Consider the following 22,860-nt stretch of genomic DNA (forward strand, 5'->3'; position numbering starts at 1 on the left):
TCTGGCGGGAAGGTAAACAGCGTTTCCGTGCGCTGCTTTGGTTCACCAGAAGCGGCTTAGTCATGCTGGCCACATGGCCTGGGAGCTGTCTGTGGACAAACGCCGGCTCCCTTGGCCTATAGAGCGAGATGAGCGCACATCCCCAGAGTTGTCTGCGATTAGACTTAACGGTCAGGGGTCCCTTTACCTTACAGTGGCACTGCTGCAGGAATTTATGTATAGGTTGGGGGTGGTTGCCCCTCCAGCAGATATCATACACATGCAGCCCACTACCAAAATCAGCACAATCAATTTTGTGACTTTTGTGATTTGTCCCCACAAAACACTTCATCACAGTTTCTTCCTATCTGTTCAAAGGGCCTCTGCTGCACGATACCAAATGTAAGAATTCACTGATAAATGTATCTATGTACTGGCTCACTGGGGAAACTTCAGAAATTCATATAGACATGTGAGCTCAGCTACTCAGCAGCGCCTCTGCCTGAGTGATAATTCCTGGCCTCCTGATACCTGAGTGCCAGACAGGTAGCTATTCCAGAAATAACATGCCCAGATGAAGACAAAAGGGTGTCATTACCTTGGCTGGGAAACAGGGAAATGTAAAAATCATTTTTGTTATACTTGATGGGTGTTGGTGGAGGGCAAGGAGCACCATGGGGCAGGGTCCAGGATGCTCAGATTACTGCCACCAGACCTCCCCTTTCATGATGTAACCATGATATATGAGTGATGTAGTTTGGGGGGGGTGTAACATGGGGATTAGGGACGCGGGTGGCGCTGTGGGTTAAACCACAGAGCCTAGGACTTGCCGATCAGAAGGTCTGTGGTTCAAATCCCCGTGATGGGGTGAGCTCCCGTTGCTCGGTCCCAGCTCCTGCCAACCTAGCAGTTCAAAAGCACATCAAAGTGCAAGTAGATAAATAGGTACCACTCCAGCGGGAAGGTAAACGGCATTTCCGTGTGCTGCTCTGGTTCGCCAGAAGCGGCTTAGTCATGCTGGCCACATGACCTGGAAGCTGTATGCCGGCTCCCTCGTCCAATAAAACAAGATGAGCGCCACAACCCGAGTTGGCCACGACTGGACCTAATAGTCAGGGGTCCCTTTACCTTTACCTAACATGGGGATTAGCAGCTAATAAAAGTTTGGGTGCTCTTTTGTTTGGGGCTTCCATCTTGTTCCACCTTGTGGCAGGTGGGAGTCCTGTCGCCACAGCCTTCAATAAAGACCAAGCCTACTGGCTGCGCTTTTGCTCTGGTATTCCTACCTCGGTCCTTGTTTTTTTGTCCAAGGGAGCCCACAGATTTCTCTGTTAACAGTACTGTGGTACCTCAGGTTAAGTACTTAATTCGTTCCGGAGGTCCCTTTTTAATCTGAAACTGTTCTTAAGCTGAAGCACCACTTTAGCGAATGGGGCCTCCCGCTGCCGCTGGAGCACAATTTCTGTTCTCATCCTGAAGCAAAGTTCTTAACCCGAGGTACTATTTCTGGATTAGCGGAGTCTGTAACCTGAAGCGTCTGTAACCTGAAGCGTCTGTAACCCGAGGTACCACTCCTTCAGAACCCAACTCTCCTCGAATTTTTGCTTCTGAGCCTCTCTAGGTATAGCAGGGAGCTGCTGCCTGTACAGTGGTACCTCAGGTTAAGTACTTAATTCGTTCCGGAGGTCCGTACTTAACCTGAAACTGTTCTTAACCTGAAGCACCACTTTAGCTAATGAGGCCTCCTGCTGCCGCTGCACGATTTCTGTTCTCATCCTGAAGCAAAGTTCTTAACCCGAGGTACTATTTCTGGGTTAGCGGAGTCTGTATCCTGAAGCGTATGTAACCTGAAGCGTCTGTAACCCGAGGTACCACTCCTTCAGAACCCAACTCTCCTCGAATTTTTGCTTCTGAGCCTCTCTAGGTATAGCAGGGAGCTGCTGCCTGTACAGTGGTACCTCAGGTTAAGTACTTAATTCATTCCGGAGGTCCGTACTTAACCTGAAACTGTTCTTAACCTGAAGCACCGCTTTAGCTAATGAGGCCTCCTGCTGCCGCTGCACGATTTCTGTTCTCATCCTGAAGCAAAGTTCTAAACCTGAAGCACTATTTCTGGGTTAACGGAGTCTTTAACCTGAAGCGTATGTAACCTGAGGTACAGAGGTACAGGTTAAGAACACCCCAGGTTATGCACATTTTTAACCTGGAACTGGGTGTTCCGGCTTGCGAAATTATTTCGGGATGCAAAGGAGCTCTCTGGAGGCCTGGCCGCTGCCTGGAGCTAGGCCCCGGCAGCAGCCTCGTGCGGCAGGTTGCACCCCAGCCCCAAACGTTAGGTAAGGAACACTTACCTAATGAAGACTAAGAGCCAAGTCCAGTAGTGAACCTGGCAAGTAAACAAAGTGAGCCTCAGCCGAAAAGCACCAGCCCTTTCCCGCCCTTGCCCCGCCCCCAGCTGGTAGCAAGGTGGGCGGCGCCTAGCCAAGTAAGCCCGCCCCCCACCCTGTGGCGGGGGGGGGGGGAGTGAAAATAGTGGGATTCTGCAAAGGATTTTGGGATTTGTTTATGTGAGTCTGCCGCATGTGCCTTTGTCTCTGCTGTGCTCCTTCTTTTGGGGGAAGCTGCTTTCTGCCATTATTTTGGGGATTATGCGGAACCCGGTTCAGCTTCCTGGGACTGCCGACATGAAGAAAAGCGGCAAAGGCAAGAGAACCGTGATAACTGTTGAGGTAAAAAAGGAAATTATTTCCATACACGAAAGTGGGGTCCGTGTAGGTGATCTGGCGACGCAGTTTGGGATGCCCAAATCTACAATTAGTACCATCATAAAAAAGAAGGATGCCATTAAGGGGGCCGATGTTGCAAAGGGCGTTAAAACACTCAAGCAACGGACACAGACAATGGAAGAAATGGAAAAAATGCTTTTAATATGGATAACTGGAAAGCAGGAGGCCGGTGACAGCATTTCTGAAAGCATAATTTGTGAGAAAGCTTTACAGTTGCATGCTGACCTCATCGCAAACGCCCCTGGACCAAGTGCTGAGACTGAGAGTTTCAAGGCAAGCCACGGGTGGTTCGAAAGATTTAAGAGGAGAACTGGGATCCACAGTGTTGTGAGACATGGTGAAGCTGCCAGTGCCAACCAATTAGAGGCTGACCAATTTGCTTTGGAATTTAAAGATTATGTCGAGTCGCAGGGCTTCGTTCCCCAGCAAGTTTTCAATTGTGATGAGACAGGCCTCTTTTGGAAGAAAATGCCAAAGAGGACTTACATAACAAAGGAGGAGAAAGCATTGCCAGGACACAAGCCCATGAAAGACAGGCTGACCCTTTTATTTTGTGCAAATGCAAGTGGAGATTTTAAGTTGAAGCCTTTGTTAGTCTACCATTCTGAGAACCCCAGGATATTTAAGAAAAACAAGGTCATAAAAAGCAAATTGCATGTGATGTGGAGGGTGAACAGCAGAGCTCGGGTAACCAGGCAATTTTTTATTGAGTGGGTTCACGAAGTGTTTGGGCCAAGTGTAAAAAAATACCTCCAAGACAAAAATCTTCCACTGAAGTGCCTGCTTGTTATGGATAATGCTCCAGGTCACCCTCCAGGCTTGGAGGATGAGTTGATGGAAGAGTTTGGTTTTATCAATGTAAAGTTTTTGCCCCCCAACACGATTCCTCTCATCCAGCCCATGAACCAGCAGGTCATATCAAATTTTAAGAAGCTTTACACCAAAGCACTGTTCCAAATGTGCTCTGAGGTGACCTCGGACACAGATCTAACCCTAAGAGAGTTCTGGAAGAATCATTTTAATATCCTCCATTGCTTACATATGATAGACAAAGCATGGAGGGATGTGACTCAGATAACACTGAAGGCAGCATGGAAGAAATTGTGGCCAGATGCTGTCCAGGAACGTGGAACGGAGGCTGTTGAAGAGGATGCTCCTATTGTTGAGGATATTGTGTCTCTGGCAAATTCCATGGGCTTGGAAGTGAGTGGTGCTGATGTGGAGGAGTTAGTGCAGGAGCGCAGGGCTGAGCTCACCACAGAAGAACTTCAAAACATTCTGACGGAGCAGCAAAAGCCTGCAGCTGAGGAAATTAAGCCAGCAACTGAGGAAATAACTTCATTGGAGGAGGAAGAGAGCAGAGAAAGTGCGCCTACAGCAACAATCAAAGAAATGCTTGCAAAATGGGCTGAAGTGCAAGCTGTTGCTGAAAAATATCACCCTGATAAAGATGCTCTAAGTCATGCCACTAACATCTACAATGATATCGCTATGTCTCACTTTATAGAAACCTTAAAACAACGGCAAAAGCAAGTCTCAATTGAAAAAAAATTGGTAAGGGAAAGATCCAGTGAATCTGAACCAGGTGGTAGTGGTGTAGGTGGCAGTGGAGGACCCCAACCCCCCATCCAAACAATGACTATCATCAGTGCAGGTAAGAGGGAAAAAATCACATTTTAGTTTTTAAAAAATCATCAATACGCTCAAGGATGCTTAGATGAGATGGCCAAGAGATGGCCTACCAGAAAAGAATGGCAGGTCAAGTTGATGGATTATGCTGAAATGGCTAAAATGACCAGAAGAATCAGAAATCAGGAAGACCAAATTTTTAATAAGCAATGGGGAAAATTTATAATTTTTTTAAAAAACCATTGTAAACAGTTAAAATTGTTAGTAGGATTGGAATAACACTTGTAGTTTAATGGTGAGTTTTGGACACAATGGAGAGGTAAAAGATTTGGATTATCATAAAAGATGCAGGAGGAAATGATTAACAGTAAGACCCACAAAGGGAAGGAGGGAAGTCCAGGAGATTTTTTGGAATCTAGTTTCTGTGTTGTATGTTGGATGCGACTGTAAAATTTTAATCTGAAATGGATCCTATAGCTCTGATCCAGCAGGTTTTTCGCCTTATGTCCAACCAGGTGGACTTTAAAAAAAAGTCTTCTGGGATTATGCTAGCTGGAGATTTGAGATCATGGCCTCAAGAGCTGGTGGCCCCAGGCATAAGAGCCCAGTTGCCAGAACTTGATTTTGGGAGCCCTATGGGACAGAAATAAGTGAGCTGCCTGTTATGTTCAATATCTGGGCATTCTCACTCTGGACCAGCCAACCCAACTCCCTCCAAATCAGACAAACACACCATTTTTTTAAAAGCCTGTTGCAGGACAAGGACAAAAGAGTGTGATTTAAAAACTTTGCTGGGTGGCTCCGAAAAAAGTCCACCCTCCTCCTCCCTGTGTGGTGGACTCCCCTTCCTTGGGGGTTTTGAAGCAGAGGTTGGATGGCCATCTGTCAGGGATGCTTTAACTGAGTTTGTTCCTGCATTTTAAGGGGCTTGGGCTAGATGACCCCCGGGTATCCCTTTCTATGATTCTCTGAAATGTTTCTGGGCGCGAGACAAAGTGCAAGCAACTTGTCTTTCGTTGCTTTTGAGCAAAGAGGAATCATAGAATCATAGAGTTGGAAGAGACCACAAGGGCCATCGAGTCCAACCCCCTGCCAAGCAGGAAACACCATCAGAGCACTCCTGACATATGGTTGTCACTGCGCCCCTCAAGGGTTAAACGCACTGAGCCCCGCTTCCTAGAGGGGCAGGAAGTTGGAACGTTGTGTCGGTTGGGGAAGGCGACTGCGAGCTCACGGGCATTGGCTTCCGGAAGGGTGACGTTCCGGGCGGAAGTCTGAAACGTCGGAGAAAAGGGCCGGGCCGAGGAGGTGAAGGTGCAGCCTCGGAGGGGGGGGGGGCGAGGGCAGTGCTGGGGGGGGGGAGAGGACAGACCCCCCCCCAACCTCCCTCTCGAAATCCACAGGTTGTGGGGCTGGGGCGCGCAACATGGCTGCAAAAGGGACCTGCCCGCTTTATAGCTGGCTCTGCAAGGCTATCGTATATGGGGGTTATCATTACAGTATCAGTGCATTTTTTCTTTAAAAAATGTTTAGGGGTACTCTCATTTGACTCAAGAGAATCGCCATTTTATAGTTCAAATTGGGAAAAATAAATAGAGTAAATGGAGAAAAGTACAAAGATTAACAAAATGCTTAGAGGTATGCGTAGCCTTGCGTCCCCCCCAGAAAAAAGCACTAGTTGTTGTTATTATTATTAATCGTATATGGGGGTTGTTGCTGTTGCTGTTGTTATTTAATTCATCATATATGGGGTTATTATTAGTATTATTCATCGCATATGGGGGTTATTAGTATTATTGTTGTATATGGGGGTTATTATTAGTCGTATTAGTATCACCATCGTAAAGGTAAAGGGACCCCTGACCATTAGGTCCAGTCGCGGACGACTCTGGGGTTGTGGCGCTCATCTCGCTTTATTGGCCGAAGGAGCCGGCGTACAGCTTCCGGGTCATGTGGCCAGCATGACTAAGCCGCTTCTGGCGAACCAGAGCAGCGCACGGAAACACTGTTTACCTTCCTGCCGGAGTGGTGCCTATTTATCTACTTGCACTTTGACATACTTTTGAACTGCAAGGTTGGCAGGAGCAGGGACCGATTCGAACTGCCGACCTTCTGATCGGCAAGCCCTAGGCTCTGTGGTTTAACCCACAGTGCCACCCGCATCCCATCATCATCATAGGATCATACTATTGTAGAGTTGGAAGGGACAGGGAGGCAAGGCATGGGGAGCTCAGCAGAGCTCAGCAGGCAGCACCAATCATACAATTGGAAGGAACCCTAGGGATCATCTAATCCAGCCCCCCTACAATGAGGAATCTCTGCTGAAGCATCCATGGCAGGTGGCCCTCCAGCCTCTGCTTGGAGATCTCCAAGGAAGGAGAGTCCACCACCTCCTGAGGGAGACAGCTCCACTGTTGAACATCTCTTACTGTCAGAATTTTTCCCTGTATGTCTGGTTGGAATTTTCTTTCTTGTAACTTGAAGCCATTGGTTCGAGTCCTACCTTTTAGAGCAGGAGAAAATTTGCTCCCTCTTCCATGTGGCACTTCTTCGAATATTTGCAGACAGCTATTCTGTCTCCTCTCAGTCTCCGCTTCTCCAGGCTAAACATACCCAGCTCCCTCAACCATTCCTCATAAGGCTTCATTTCTTGACCCTTATCATCTTGGTGGCTCTCCTCTGCACACCTTCCAGTTTGACCCTCTCCTCCTAATGTTGTGGTGCCCAGAATTACTATTGTATTTATTTATATCCTACCTTTTCCCTCAGACTACATACAAAATACAATGGAAAAATAGTTAATAATATTTCTAACAAATGAGAAAAAAATAGGATAAGCTGAAGGAAAAAGGGATTGACAATGGAAACCAGGGAAGGATGGATTTTACTTTTACCTTTTACCTCCATCAGGGCTCCTGTTATTTTCAGAAATTCTCTTGTTTACATCTTCTCCATCTCCTCCCCAGGCAGCACAATGGCGTCAAACGCACTACCAGGATCTTCCCTCCTTTGGGGTGGAGCAGAAAGAACAGGTGTGCAACCACCTCAGGTAAGTTAGAGACCACCTGGCGGAGATGCAGGGGGCAGCCTGGACACCTCCGTTCTGTCTCACTATGCTGCGGGAGGCAGGGACTGAAAAACATTCCCCTTTCTTCTTGATGCCCAAATATATGAAGATAAAGTGAGAAGGCTGTGGAAATGCCTTTTCTTGAGAGTCTTGAATCTAGCAAAAAGAAAAAATTAGTAAGGCGATAGCAAAACTGATTTGTTTAATTTGTACGGCGCCTTTGTATGTTGAGAAATCTTTAAGCCGTTTACGTAGCAGATGGGTGGTTTTCAATTAACTCATTCCGTCAGCTCAGGGATTACTTCTAGTGTGGCAGGATTCCACCCTGCTCATGTGCTGCCCACTCCCCATATGTGTTCCAGAGAGTTGGGAGACCCCCTAGCACAGATTTTTTGGGGGGGAAAGATGAGGGGAATTCCATTGCACCAATAGAAATCCCTATGCTGATGGAATGAGTACCTTATCACTATGTTAAATGCAACCATTGTTGGCTATTTGCAGACTAGTTGCACTGCAGAAAGCTTGTGGCAGATCACATATTCAAGAAACGCAAAATAACTTTAAGTTTTAATAATAAAAACAAAAACTCATTTTACATTAATTATAATATATCGATAAGCATGACCCATCCACCAGGGTACTGAGAGAGCTAGGTGCTGCTCTTTATATACTGTACCCAACAGCTTAATTAACATAACTTAACAGCACCTGCTATACTGCTTCGCAGCTGTAAAACTAGGTGGTTGTTGTTTTTTTTAAAAAACAACATAAATATTATAAATGAATAAAAAAATCCCACAATTTAGTAGCTTAACTGCCCCTCATTTCAAACTGGGAGCAATGGTGTATGTAGGGAAGCTTATTTCTGAGTAGAGAATATGTGTTTCAGTGCCTGGTGTCCTTTGAGGAGGTGGTTGTGTCTTTCACGAAAGGGGAGTGGGATCTCCTGGATCTGGGCCAAAGAGCTCTCTACAAGGAAGTCATGCTGGAGAATTATGAGGCTTTCATCTCTTTGGGTAAGGACAATCGTCCCTCGGTGGACTGACGCTAAAGGGGTAGATTCCTATTCTTGGAATTTGTCACTGTACTGTAGAGATGCCAGTGTGGAAACAGATGGCAAGGCTATGGGCCCACAGTGCGTCTCCTGGGCCATAATTTCCCGGACCTGACTAATGCCATATTGAAAACTGGCAAAACACAGTTTGTGGAGATGTGAAGCTTATGGGGTTTCACTTTTCCCAAACATGAACACAACATCCCTTTTTCTCCTCCTCTTTGTTGGAAATATGAAGGCATGGGAAAACGGGGGACAGTTTTCTCCCCAATTTTTCCTTTCTCCCCTAATTTTTTGACAACAAATTCAGAAAAAAACCTTGGAAATTCCCCAGTTTTCCTGCCTTTCCCCCAGGCCTTCAAAGCTCTACTCCTTGTTCCCTCAAACAACAGATGGGTGTGTTCGATTATTTGACCAGAGACTAGACTAGATCTGATAGGCCTTTTCTGTGATTCCACAGGGTGGTTCTTAGGTTCTCATGGGGAGGAGAAATGACCATCAGGTTGTGGTGTCCCATACGCAGAAATATCCCCAAACTAAAACCAAGTATCAGATGAATTCCACTGAGTTCAGATTCCCATCTCCTATTTGTTGCCAGCATATATAAGAACCTGCCTTTCCCTGATTCGGGAGGACATAGGATTGGATGGGCTTGGAATGTCAAAGTATTTTCTACCCCAAAACAACGTGTCTTTCAGTTCCCTTGAAAGGATTTCCCAAACCAGACCTCATCTCCCGGCTGGAAGGAGGGGAGGATCCATTTCACTGGGACTCCAAGGAACAGGAGATGTCGACAGCAGGTACTTTTTTGGGAGTCTTGCGGGGCCATTTCATTCCCTGGGAATTGAGGAGGGGGTTCCTTCGTGAATTTTTCTTTTTTTTGAAATAATTTTTATTAACAGGCCAATCATATCACATTGTTCAAATCACATTAATTCCAGATTATACAGCCAAATTTTAAATTTTTTTTGGGGGGGGGTACCCATATATCAAGCTCCGCACGAGTCCAAATTCCAGATGACTCCAGACATCACTTATTTGCTGCTTTTGTTCGACAGTTCCATCCAGTTCGATTCGGATAGACGTTTATTACCTTCTTTCTCTTCTTGTTGTTATCATTTATTCCTTTCTTTGCGATCTCTGATAATTTTCACAAACAGATTGAAAGATTTGGTGTCACTGTGTGGGTTTTGTAGTCTTCCAAACTCATATTATTCAGGAACAGCCTCTGTTAGATACTTCCATAAACATAATTAATCTTCGGTCTGTCCATTATTATTCCTCAGGCTGGCCGGTAAATCAAATAAATTAATTAGGGGGCTCTGTCAGGTCAAACTTGCATTCCAGCATTCACACCGTCCTGATACTCCTCCCCCTCATCTTCTTCTCCGGCCGGCCTGTCTTAGCGAGACGCCATTTCTTTTTAACTGCGTCATAGAAATTCCTCCTTCTCACCGTTTGATCTTCTCTTGTTATATTGTATTTCCTCCCACACAAATCTTAAAGTTCTGTTTATGTATTGTTAGAACGTGACGATCTTATTTCTTCCTGGGGTGGAGGGTATTATTATCACATCATGCAAGGGAAATCAGAAAGGTTTTTCCCTCCACCCCCCCTTCATTCCAGCCATACTCTTGGTAGTAATTCAGCAAAAGATTTACTTATCCATCCGTCACTCCCGGTCACAGAGATCCATTAGTCAGCAGTCCTTATCTTCGAGTTTCACTTGATATATGTGCCTCAGCTTTTCCAGATCTATTATTCTCCAATTAGTTCCAATTATAATTCCAAGCTGAAGCAACCAGCACGCGCTGATTGGAATCGGCGTCGGGAAGATCTGACTCCATCGAGGGCTTGTGCCAAGTGTTCCGCACCCCCATCTCTCAAATCAGGGGGTGCATTGTAAACACCGCTGGCAGAGGCAGACCCCCCCATACCCTTGGGGGGGGGGGAAGGCTGCCTACTTCCCATAGCAGCCCCTTAATACCTCGTATGGGTCAGAGAGATGTTATTGTCAGCCATCTTCCAACGCGCCACCTAGTGGCCCCTCTCCTTCGTGAATTTTTCAGCTTCTGCTTAATCTCGCCGAAGACTGACGGACTCATCCGGCTGCGGGTTCTTCCTCGTAGACACACCTTGAGGCCTCACCCTCTTAACTCATGTCGCTGGCTCTCACCCCAAAGCTCCTTTGAGGTTTGCCTCTGAGGTTTCTTCAAGTCGGTTTATTTATTTATTATAGATCTATATTTTTATGGGCAGTATTGAGTTGAGTCCTCCTCCCCAGGCTCCTTCATTGCCTATTTAGGCACCAGGCAAAAACATCCCTCTTCTCCTTTCTTTATAAGGAAGGAGATTCCAGTTAAACATCAGGAAGAACTTTCTGACAGTAAGAGCTATTCGACAGTGGAACAGTCTCCCTCAGGACTATCCTTCCTTGGGAGGTTTTAAAGCAGAGATTGGAGGGCGTTATTCCCGATGTTTCATCAGATTCTCCTTTCTTGTAACTTGAAGCCAAACGTTTCAAGGTTTCCAATAGCAATGTATTTTAGCCATCAAAGGCCTGGATGAACAGAAAGGTTTTTAATCTCCCCCTCTTTCAAGCCAATAAAGAGGACAACAGATGCACCTCATCAGGGAGGGCATTCCACAAATGGGTGACCACCACCAAGAAGGCCCTGCCATGGGACAGCACCAACCGGGCAGCAGCCAGTGCCAGCAACATCACCAAGGCCTCTCCTGCCAATCACAGGGTCCCAGATAGCTGATATTGGGGGATTGTCAGATACCCACTTTGCTCTGGAACTTGGCTTCTGACTATGTGGCACCACCCACCTGCCCCCGAGCCCAGTGTCAGCCAACTCCCCTGGAGTCCTGACTCCTGAGAGCCTGCCTAAAGTCAGGACAATGTACATAAGCAATAGGCAATCTTTATAGAATTCCTTCAAACCATAACAAGTACAAAATGAAATCTTTAGTCTCAAAGTCTCTGGAAATCTTTAAATGAAGTGAGGTACCAGACTTTGTATGATGAAAGACAAGCTGTGAAGCTTTGTGTATTCAGCAAATATGATGTCCACTGAACAGTGATTCCAGATATTGACTACTGTGACTACATTATTATTGAGCAGTGACTACATTATTACATGAGCACTGTTCCACAGCATTTGATATTTTCATTTACATACATTCATTCGAAATGAGATGGGTTTATGAAGCAATTTTATATTCTCCCACCACGCTGATGAAGAATTCTACGAAACAGTAGTCAATATCCGGCATCACCGTTCAGTGTTGAACATCATGTTTCCTGAATACACAAAGCTTCACAGCTTGTCTTTCATCGTACAAAGTCTGGTACCTCGCTTCATTTAAAGATTTTCAGAGACTTTGAGACTAAAGATTTCATTTTGTACTTGTTATGGTTTGAAGGAATTCTATAAAGATTGCCTATTGCGTATGTACATGGTCATCGTGTAGTCTAGACATTGCTGACATGCTCTTTGCAACACTGGGATTTGTTTGGTTACTTAAAGTCAGGACAAATCAGTTCGCTGGCAGAAAGATTGCAACACGAAAGCTCCTAGACTACAATTTCAGAACAAATCCTCATCTAGCTGGATGTAACCTGGTGTACAGAACTTCAGAACAAACTTTTGTAGCGACTGTTTTGGTAGCTGATCAATTGATTTACCCTCAAAGCAACAGCAACCACAGAAGAGTGAGTTTTTCCCCAAGATGGTTTTTCTTGTCTACCCCATTATGTTAAAATTATGGAAAGTGATCTGCAGAAATCAAGTGTGGAATGGACCTGAAATGAATGTGTGTTGTTCTCTGAAATGCTAGCATACACCAAAGGTAACCTAGGTCTCAGCGCAGTGTGTAAAGAGGAAAAGGGAAGAATGTTGGAGATGTTGACCAAAGATAAGCTGCTAGGTCTTCGTTTTTGCCTTGAACCCCTAATGAGATTTTCTTTTCTTTTCCCCAGCAGGTGAAGGGGAGGAATATGAAATTTATAAGGAGCCATTTCTTGTGTCTTTCGAAAGAGTCCAGCAGGAAGCAGGGAAAGGGGTGTTTGCAAAGCGAAGGAGACCTAAAATGCTGGATGGAAACAACTCCAGGGATGAGAGGACTGAATCCTCTGCTTCTCTGGGTGAGGAAACCCTGAGCTTGCGTGTATTTCACAAGGGAAAGAGGAGCAAAAGGTATCCATTGGGTGGGAAGACTTTGACAGAGGAATCGAGCTTGAGCCACCAACACACTCCCCACCCAGAGGAGAAACCGTACCAATGCCTGGAGTGCGGAAAGAGCTTTAGCCACAACGTGAGGCTTATCGCTCATCAGAGAACCCACACAGGGGAGAAACCGTTTCAGTGCCCTGAATGTGGAAAGAGCTACGCTGAAAGAGGGACACTCCTGATACACCAAAGGATCCACACAGGGGAGAAACCTTATAAATGCGAGGAGTGTGGCAGGAGCTTCAATCACCGGTCCAATTTTACTTCGCATCGGAGAACTCACACCGGGGAGAAACCTTTTAAATGCATGGAGTGTGGGAAGAGCTTCAGCCAGAGCACAAGTCTTACCACCCACCAGAGAATCCACACAGGGGAGAAACCATTTAAGTGCACTGAGTGCAGGAAGAGCTTTAGCCGGAGGTCAAGGCTCACCTCTCACAAGAGAACTCACACTGGGGAAAAGCCGTTCCGATGCCCAGAGTGTAGGCAGAGATTCAGTCAGAAAGCCCAGCTTTATTCCCATCAGAGAATCCACACGGGCGAGAAGCCGTACCAGTGCCCCCAGTGCGGGAAAAACTTTGGTCACAGCACAAGCCTTAGCGCTCATCAGAGAATGCACACAGGGGAGAAGCCGTACGAATGTCCACAGTGTGAGAAAAGCTTCACTTACAGGGGGAGCCTTATTGCTCATCAGAGAAGCCACTCCCTGGAAAAGCCAAAGGAGTGCCTGCAGCCTGGGAAGGGCCTCAAGGAGAGATCAAGCGCTTCTTCACATCAGAGAGGCCACACAGGAAAACTCTGGATATACGGTCCCTTGCTTACAAACCCAGCTGACGGTTCAGCGCCGGTTCCCTGTTCATCTGGCAAGGAGACCGATATTAACGGGAAATTCTTTGTTTTATTTAAAAGATGAGCAGTTTGACTCTTGGGCAAATGCTATTCAGTCCCATCGCTTTGTTTCCTTTTGCGTTTGCGAGCTACGAAATTCCCCTCTTGCCGTCATCCTGTGTCGTTATCGTTGTCAAATGTTTGGGGCAAGGCTGTGGCTAGGCAGTTTTTCATTTGTATCCTGCTTTAAGTATATTCTAGTGGTCATGTTGCACATTGAACCTCTCGGGTGGTGCTAAGGCCACCTTCAACTGTACATTTTGAAGCACTTCGAACAGCCATGGTTTCCCTGCAAAGAATTCTGGGAGCTGCAGTTTGTCATGGATGAGAAGAAGAAGAAGAATCCACCCACAGCCTCTCTGGGCAGCACCCAACAAAATTTTAAAAGGACCATTAAAAACTCAAAGATTAAAAACTTTCCGATAGAGGGCTGCCTTCAGATGTCTTCTAAACATCAGATAGTTATTTATCTCCTTGACATCTGATGGGAGGGCATTCCGCAGGGAGGGTGCCACTACCAAGAAGGCCCTGTGCCTGGTTCCCTGTAACCTCAATTCTTGCAGGGAGGGAACTGCCAGAAGACCCTCGCAGCTGGACCTCTGTGTCTGAGCTGGACGATGGGGATGGAGACGCTCCTTCAGGTATACTGGCAAGAGGCCATTTCAGGCTTTAAAGGTCAGCACCAGTACTTTGAATTGTGCTGGAAACGTACTGGGAGCCAATGTAGGTCTTTCAGGACCGATATTATATGATCTTGGCGGCCGCTCCCAGTCACCAGTCTACCTGCCGCATTCTGGATTAGTTGTAGTTTCTGGGTCACCTTCAAAGATAGCCCCACTTAGAGCATTGTTAGGTGATGCCCCTCTTCCCCTAGCAGAGCTACATTTCCAGAGTGGCTAAAAAGGCTATCCCTCTTGCCAGGGAACTCTAGGATTTGTAGCTCTGTGATACTCCCACAATTCTTTGGAGGAAGCCATGACTGTTTTAAAGTGGTATCACGGTGATTTAAATGCATTGTGGCTTCAGTGTTGCTGGGGAAAGGCTGTTATGTTGAAGGGAGCTGAAAGCAGTGTGTCCCCCCCCCCCATGGAACAACTGGGAATTTTTGGAAAGCTCTGCAGATGGGGCGGGGTTTTGTGTGTGTGTGTTTTGTAACTCTAATGTGTAATAGCAGTTTTTAATGTAAGACAATCCATTGCGCTGGAGAGTGATTATTTCTGTGCATACTATAGAGCTCAGTGCTTTCAATCTCTTTCTGGATTCTGCAGCATTTTAGAGCTTGAATTTTACACAATTGCATTGTTTAAATAAAAGCAGAACTTGCTTTCAGGACACCCCCCCCCCCTTCATTAGAAATCACTGCTTTCGAAATCCTGGGTTTGCGCTTTTCCCATGTTCTGGAGCCACTTTTGTTCCGTTTATTTCAGCACCTGCACTCTGCTGCTTTTTGCAGAACTTCCGTCATGTAGCATCTGGGATTTTTTTATTAACTACTTGCTCCTCATTTGAAAGGGGAAATGAATATTATTTTTAAAACTTCCTAAGGTTTCCTCCCTGCCCATCACCGTACGGTCACAGGGAGGGCAGATTACAACCATTTAATAGGCAATCAGTCCTTTTTTTCTAAAAAAAATATTTAGGGGTACTCTCCTTTGGACTCAAGAAAATCACTATTTTATAGTTCAAATTGGGAAAACTAAATACAAATTGGGAAAACTCCTTTAGAGTCCCATGGACTGCAAGAAGATCAAACGCATCCATTCTTAAGGAAATCAGCCCTGAGTGCTCACTGGAAGGACAGATCGTGAAGCTGAGGCTCCAAGACTTTGGCCACCTCATGAGAAGAGAAGACTCCCTGGAAAAGACCCTGATGTTGGGAAAGATGGAGGGCGCAAGGAGAAGGCAATGACAGAGGACGAGATGGTGGGACAGTGTTCTCGAAGCTACAAACATGAGTCTGCCCAAACTGCGGGAGGCAGTGGAAGACAGGAGTGCCTGGCGTGCTCTGGTCCAGGGGGTCACGAAGAGTCGGACACGACTAAACGACTAAACAATAACAACAAATACAGTAAATGGACAAAAGTACAAAGATTCACAAAATGTTTAGGGGTATGCAGAGCCATCTTTCCCATAGGGCTTAGTGGTTCGTTGCGCCAGGGCGCAGGCCTCTCAGGAGCGCCCCAGGGAGTGGGGGAGCTTTGCAGCTCTGCCGGCGGCCTCCCCTTTCCCTGCACGCCCGCCAGCTGCGCCTCGCCAACCATATGGCTGGCGGACGTGCAGCTTGCCTCCCAAACCTCCGCGGGAGGAGAGCGATCCCTGCAGAAGCTTAGGATGGAAGCTGCGCCCCGCCAACTACCGTATTTTTTGCTCTATAAGACTCACTTTTTCCCTCCTAAAAAGTAAGGGGAAATGTGTGTGCATCTTATGGAGCGAATGCAGGCTGTGCAGCTATCCCAGAATCCAGAACAGCAAGAGGGATTGCTGCTTTCACTGCACAGCGATCCCTCTCGCTGTTCTGGCTTCTGAGATTCAGAATGTTTTTTTTCTTGTTATCCTCCTCCAAAAACTGGGTGCGTCTTGTGGTCTGGTGCGTCTTATAATGCGAAAAATACGGTATATGGCTGGCTGGCGTGCAACTTCCTTCCCAAGCCTCCCTCACCGCACACCCCCAGGCTCCCCTGCGGGAAGGCAGCGTCTCCCTCCCTGACCCCACGCCCCCAGTCTTCCCTCAGTAAAGTAGCATTTATTACTACTGGGGAGGAGGCGGCAGCAGCAGCAGCAGCAAGATGAACATTTGGGGGCACTGGGTGGATCTTTGCACCCGGGTGCTGCATATGCTAAAGACGGCCCTGGGGGTATGCGTACCCCTGCGTCCTATCCAGAAAAAAGCACTGTATGCAATTATAAAGCAAGTCAAAACTGTTCCAGGCATAACAGAACAGGATGAATTCAATAAACGATGTGAGTCCCACAAAGAGAATGCCTTCACTTTCAAGGACCAGGAGGAAGAGATGCATCTTCTGCAGCAGGGAAGGGGTGCAGACAGGGTGGCATTGCTCCCCCCCCCCCCACACACTTATGTGTTACTGTGGGTTCCTCAGAAGATGGGTGGCAAGGCATGGGGGCCTCAGCAGGCGGCATCAGTAATAGAATCGTATCTCCTCTCAGTCTCCTCTTTTCCAGGCCAAACATAGCCAGCTCCTTCAACCATTCCTCTCAGGCTTGGTTTTCAGACTCTTCATCATCTGCACACCTCCCAGCTTCTCAACGCCCTTCTTAAATTGTGGCACCCAGAACTGGGTCTGTTTAGCCTGGAAAAGAGGAGACTGAGAGGAGATAGGATAGACATCTTCAGATATCTCATGGGCTGTCATATGGAAGGTGGAGGACGCTTGTTTTCTCCTGCTGTGGAGGGTAGGACTCGAACCCATGGCTTCTGAGATTCCAACTAAACACCAGGAAGAGGTTTGTGACATTAAAAAATGTTTGACAGTGGAACGGACTCCATTGGTAAGTGGTGGAGACTCATTGGAGGTTTTTAAGCAGAGGTTGGCTGGCCATCTGCCATGGATGCCTTGAGATTCCTGCATTGCAGAGGGTCAGGCTAGATGACCCTCAGGTTCCTTTCCCACTCATGATTCTGTGATTTGTGCAGTACATAGTTAAACTATGGAACTCCGGCAAGAGGCAGGTATGGATTAGACACAGAAGTAGACAATTTCGTGGAGGAAAGAGCTATCCAGGTACAAATTCAGATATGTTCTACCTCCCTGTCGGAGGCAGTAAACACTGTTTCTGAACACCAGTTGCTGGAAGCCACAGATTGGGCGTGTTGTCGCACTCAGAACCTGCTTTTGGGCTTCCCATTGAGGCTGGGACCAGAATGCTGGACTAGATGGGCCACTGGCCTGGCCTGATCTCAGCAGAGATCTTCTCATGTTTTTAAACATGAGCAGAATTAAAAACCACACACAAAATCAGAGTGAGAGAGAGAGAGAGAAGGTGCCTGCAACTCAGCCGTCCAATGGTTAAATGGACTGAGCTCTTGTTCCTAGAGAGGCAGGAAGTTTTGAAAGTGAGGTGGGAGAGACTATGGGGGGGGGGCACACTCCTTGGTCTTTCAGGGAGGGAAACAGGCCCAGTGACATTTTTTGGCAAGGCTGATGGGTGGAGTGGAGGCCTGGATCCAAGAGGTTGCAGGAGCAGGATGCATTTGGGGGGAGTGGCGCAGCAACAAAACTGCTGGCACATTTGCAAAGCTAAGCAGGGTCCAGTATGGTTTCAAATTGGATGGGGTACCTCCGTTGATTCCTGCATTGCAGGGGGCTGGACTGGATGACCCTGAGGGGTCCCTTCCAACTCTACCATTCAGTGAGAGAGAATCCCCCTTCCCACCATGGGGTGGTGGTGCTGATCCATGCAAGTGGGCTGCAAAACGGGGACACCATTCAGCTGCATTGATTTGCCAGACTGCCTGGGAAGCCTCAACTGCAAGATATGGGGTGGGAGGAAATGGATTTGCGGGGCAGCGGTGGACGGGTGAAGGAGCTCTTCAAAAATAAAAAGGAGGAAGAACACCCCCCCCCAAAAAAAATCCACGCCCATCCAACTACAAAATGCCCCCCAAAAACCCTGGATTGGGTTTTAAAGGATCTTCCTCCCCTCCTGCCTCTACTCTGAACTCTTATCAAATCTGTGTAGGGGCAGGAGAGGAAAGAGCCTTGCGGAGGGAAGAGGGGAAGAGCTGTGCAGCTTTACAGTGCCAGAGCTGGAGGGGAACTACTTTTTTGGTTTCCTGAACGTGAAAAGAGGCTGGTCAGTTTCTCTCCTGTATCATCATCATCATCATAACAACAATAATTTATACCTCACACATGGGCATAGTCAGGATTTTTCGCTCTACGTGGGGCTACCCTTGAGACTGACCCAGAAACTCCAGCGGGTGCAGAATGCCGCGGCGAGACTCCTTATGGGGTCTTCGCTGCGAGATCATATTCACCCGGTACTATACCAGCTGCACTGGCTCCCGGTGGAGTACAGGATCAGGTTTAAGGTGCTGGTTTTAACCTTTAAAGCCCTATACGGCCTAGGACCCTCATACCTACAGGACCCCCTCTCCTGGTATGCCCCACAGAGCAACCTACGGTCTGCAAATAAAAACATCCTGAAGGTCCCAGGCCACAGAGAGGTTAGGCTGGCCTCAACTAGAGCCAGGGCTTTTTTGTCTGTGGCCCCGATCTGGTGGAATGCTCTGTCACAAGAGACTAGGGCCCTGCGGGACCTGACATCTTTCCGCAGGGCCTGCAAGACGGAGCTGTTCCACCAGGCCTTTGGTCAGGGCGCAGCCTGACTCCCTCCTCTGGCAACTTGCACAGAATTTTGCTTAACGGTTGCCATTAATTTGATTTTAATTAATTTTTATAATGAAATGTTTTTAGAATGTTGGATTATTTGATTGTTTGATTATTTGATTGTTGTTAGCCGCCCTGAGCCCGGCTTCGGCTGGGGAGGGCGGGATATAAATAAAATTTATTATTATTATTATTATTATTGGGGGGGCAGGCCTTTTGTTGGGGGCAGAACCTCAGTTAGCTGTATTTTTTATTCCTTTCTATTTGTTGGGGGGGGCAGCTGCCCCTCCCTGCCCCCCTCGGCTACGCCCATGATAAAACATCAATCATGAATTTATCGGAACTGTTTCTTCCTTCAATTTTCAGGCATAAATCCTTTGGTAAGGAAGGGATCATATTCCCCTTTCCTTCTAGGGCTCAAATATACAAATATGATTGACTGGGAAGAAAACCTGCCTGTTTAAACTGTGCAACGTGTTCCGACATTTGTTATTGCAATGTGTTTGACGGGGGAAGTCTTCTCTCTGGTCAGGTGCAAGTCCGTTTAACTGTCACTGTGGGAACTTTGAAGGACAGCTGAAGAGGGGCTGGAGCGATGCGTATTCTGATTGGCGGTTGCTGGTTTAGAATTCTCAGTGAGACGCTGTGATTGGCTGGGGCTGGACCAGAGGACTTTAAACGGAGGAGGAGTTGGAGATAGAACCTTCAGTACGCAAAAGAAGGATAGAAGGAGTGCGTAGTCTGATTGGAGGATGCAGGTTTAGAATTCTGAGTGAAACGCTGTGATTGGCTAGGGTTGGCCCAAAGAACTGTATATATAGCCAGGTGCTATTCAGCAGAGTTAGTTGGAGCTGTTGGTGCTCCTGGAGTCAGACAGAAGGCAGCAGAGGAAGAGGATGGGGAAAGAAGATCCAGAAGGAAGGGCAGAGGGGCTTGGTGGCCAAAGGCTTCTTGGGCTAGCCATATAACTTGGCTCAGCCTAAGGAGTCTACAGCACTGAAGGAGAAGAAAGGAGAGGCGGTTTGCAATGCTGGGCTCTGGTGCCTGGTAGGGGAGCCAGAGGAAGATTCCAGAACAGCAAAATCAGGCCTGGGGTTTCATTTGTATGAGTTAAAATCTAGTCCCCATTTAAAGAGTTATGCAGAAGAGAGCCCTTTAATTTGACCCTTTAATTGGTTCCCTTTTTCCTCCTATAAGAACTATGCAAGACCACCTTTGTTTAGAGTTTAAATAACAAATTTTACTCAGTGCAGACCCTCCAAGTGTCCCTGTTTTCCAGGGACAGTCCTAGATTTACGGAAGCCGTCCTGGTTTCCGATTTGATCCTGGCATGTCCTGCTTTTCGTTAGGACATCCCTAACGGTCAGGCTTCACTGTGATGGAGTAACTACAAGGGCAATATGGCAAAAGGGTTTTATAACATTATTATATTTGTTAAATATAGCCTATATCTGACCGGGTTTGTACCATGCCTCTATCCCACAGTTGCCAGGGTTATTGGTAAGTTAAGGGTCCAGAGAGTTTAAATGATGTTAAATGGTGGCAGCAGTACAGGTTTAGGGAATTCTTTGGGGTAGAAATTGGGTTTTGTTAATAAACTAAGTAAGGAAACTCCCTCCTTCCCTCGCCACAGTGACCAAGTAAGTATCTCACATGCAGGGAAGAATATTCTGAGTACAGAATATGTGCTTCTTTCAGTGTCTAGTTTCCTTTGAGGATGTGGCTGTGTCTTTCACCAAAGGGGAGTGGGACAGATGCTGAAGGGTTGGGAAGCCATATATGTTATTATGGGGTTGTTGTTGTTGTTGTTACTGCTACATTTATTGATCACTTCCCATCCCAAAATGTTTTACAATAAAAACGTATATAATAATTGCACATACAGCAGTCTTTTGGAGGACTGAATACCAGGGTTCAAACTATGTGCTGTATTTATTTTCTTCTTGTCCTGAATCTTCAATGTTTGGCTGCTCTGGAAACCCATGGGTTCTGGTGTTGTGGGGAGAAAAACTTGCCTCTACCCATTTTCCCCTCACTGTGAAATGTGTGATGCGAGCCACACAGAAAAAGGAATATGCATCAATAGAGATGGACGGACGAGAGGATGAAGGACTTGACACAGAAAGTTTCTCTGTGCGATCCTCTGCATGCCTGCTCAGAAGTAAATCCCACTGGACTCGACGAGGTTTCACTGCCAAGTCAATGTGTGTTTGGCTGATAAAAATATCTAGGGGTCTTAGCAGACCACAAGCTTAAGATGAGTCAACAGTGTGTTGCAGCGGCAAAAAATGCCAATGCTTTTCTAGGCTACATCAACAAACTTATAGTGTGCTGAGCAAGAAAAGTACCCAATAGCATCACTCTATTCTGCATTGTCCAAACCCCAACTGGAGTCCTGTGTTCAGGTCCAGGCACCGACGTTTAAGAAGGATATTGACAAGTTAGAATGTCTGCAGAGAAGGGTGATCAAGATGATCAAGGGTCTGGAAACCAAATACTGCAATAGGAAAAGGAATAGGGACCCCACTATCAATTCTCAGCACCCTTAGCAAACTCTGTCTCTCATAATTTTGGGAGGAAATGACTGTGTAAAGCAGCCCTTTACACGTATGGTGTGAATGTAGACTTAGTTGGATGATGATGATGATGATGATAATTTATACCCTGCCCATCTGACTAGGTTTCCCCAGCCACTCTGGGTGGCTTACAGTATATAAAAATATACAGTGGTACCTCGGGTTAAGTGCTTAATTCGTTCTGGAGGTCTGTTCTTAACCTGAAACTGTTCTTAACCTGAAGCACCACTTTAGCTAATGGGGCCTCCTGTTGCCACCACACGATTTCTGTTCTCATCCTGAGGTAAAGTTCTTAACCCGAGGTACTATTTCTGGGTTAGCAGAGTCTGTAACCTGAAGCGTCTGTAACCTGAAGTGTATGTAACCTGAGGTACCACTGTAATGGCCCAAGGTCTCTGAAATCCTCATCCAGCAGTCTAACCACTATAACACACCGGCAACTTTTTGTATATGCTTCTGACTTCCTCATGGGCTGCTGCAGAATTATTATTACCATGAGGCCCTTGGATGAAAGGTAGGGTATAAATGTGAACATGAATTTAAAAAATCTGCATGAAATGTTCCACTGAAACTTTAGATACCGTATTTTTTGCTCTATAAGACTCACTTTTTCCCTCCTAAAAAGTAAGGGGAAATGTGTGTGCGTCTTATGGAGCTTTCGCTGCACTGCGATCCCTCTTGTTGTTCTGGCTTCTGAGATTCAGAATATTTTTTTTCTTGTTTTCCTCCTCCAAAAACAAGGCGCGTCTTATGGTCTGGTGCGTCTTATAGAGCGAAAAATACGGTATTCGCTGTTTCTGTGTGTGTGTGTGTGTGTAGACCATATTCATGGAAGACAATCCTACCCGGCTTACGAGGGATTGCCAACGAAGAAGACCTTGAGGGTTACACTCCCTGGATCCCATGAAAATATTTCAGCAAGGCGAAGGGGACCGCCGTGGCCCCATCTTTGGCCAGAGGAGGATCCAGCTGGCTCTCTCGCTTCCCTGCTCTGGAATAACAAGACTGTTTGGCCCCCAATTGCCAGTTGCCCTGGGACAACCGAGCCAAAGGAAGGCCCACTTGGGCCCTGTCCTTCCTTCTCTCTCACACACCCCCTTCCTTCCTCCTCTCTCACATGTATTCCTCCTTTCTCACACACTTCCTCTCACACACTTCCTCCTTTCCTTCTCTCTTTCTTACACCCCCCCCCCCCATTTCTCTCACATACAGCTCCTTCCACTCGGATATCATAATCATTATTATCATATTTATTAAATTTGTATATCACCCTATATCCTCAGGGTGGTTACCAC

The 22,860-nt window shown here is 46.7% G+C and overlaps 1 protein-coding gene across 4 annotated transcripts; it reads left to right on the forward strand.

The window, feature by feature from the left end:
- Nucleotides 1-2,518: 2,518 nt before the first annotated feature.
- LOC310670112 (uncharacterized protein) lies at nt 2,519-14,970 on the forward strand. 4 transcript variants are annotated; one of them, XM_083424768.1, is made up of 5 exons: nt 2,519-4,419; nt 7,361-7,443; nt 8,351-8,477; nt 9,214-9,315; nt 12,501-14,970. In XM_083424768.1, the coding sequence occupies exons 1-5, from the start codon at nt 2,628-2,630 to the stop codon at nt 13,661-13,663; spliced, it is 3,267 nt and encodes a 1,088-aa protein (XP_083280894.1). In that variant the 5' UTR covers nt 2,519-2,627; the 3' UTR covers nt 13,664-14,970. The 4 variants fall into 4 exon arrangements, with proteins under 4 accessions (XP_083280894.1, XP_083280893.1, XP_083280895.1 ...); XM_083424767.1 differs by having other exon boundaries at nt 2,523-4,419; nt 12,504-14,970; XM_083424769.1 differs by lacking the exon at nt 2,519-4,419 and adding an exon at nt 5,728-5,893.
- Nucleotides 14,971-22,860: the final 7,890 nt, after the last annotated feature.

Source organism: Podarcis tiliguerta (genome assembly GCF_965153285.1).
Source record: "Podarcis tiliguerta genome assembly, chromosome: 2".
NCBI classification, from domain to species: Eukaryota; Metazoa; Chordata; class Lepidosauria; order Squamata; family Lacertidae; genus Podarcis; species Podarcis tiliguerta.

Excerpts from the sequence above, each read along its gene's own strand:
- LOC310670112 (XM_083424768.1), top strand. The coding sequence starts at position 2,628 with ATGCGGAACCCGGTTCAGCTTCCTGGGACTGCCGACATGAAGAAAAGC. Across the intron at positions 4,420-7,360 it reads AATGACTATCATCAGTGCAG|GCAGCACAATGGCGTCAAAC; the intron begins GTAAGAGGGAAA and ends TCTCCTCCCCAG. Across the intron at positions 8,478-9,213 it reads TGAGGCTTTCATCTCTTTGG|TTCCCTTGAAAGGATTTCCC; the intron begins GTAAGGACAATC and ends CGTGTCTTTCAG.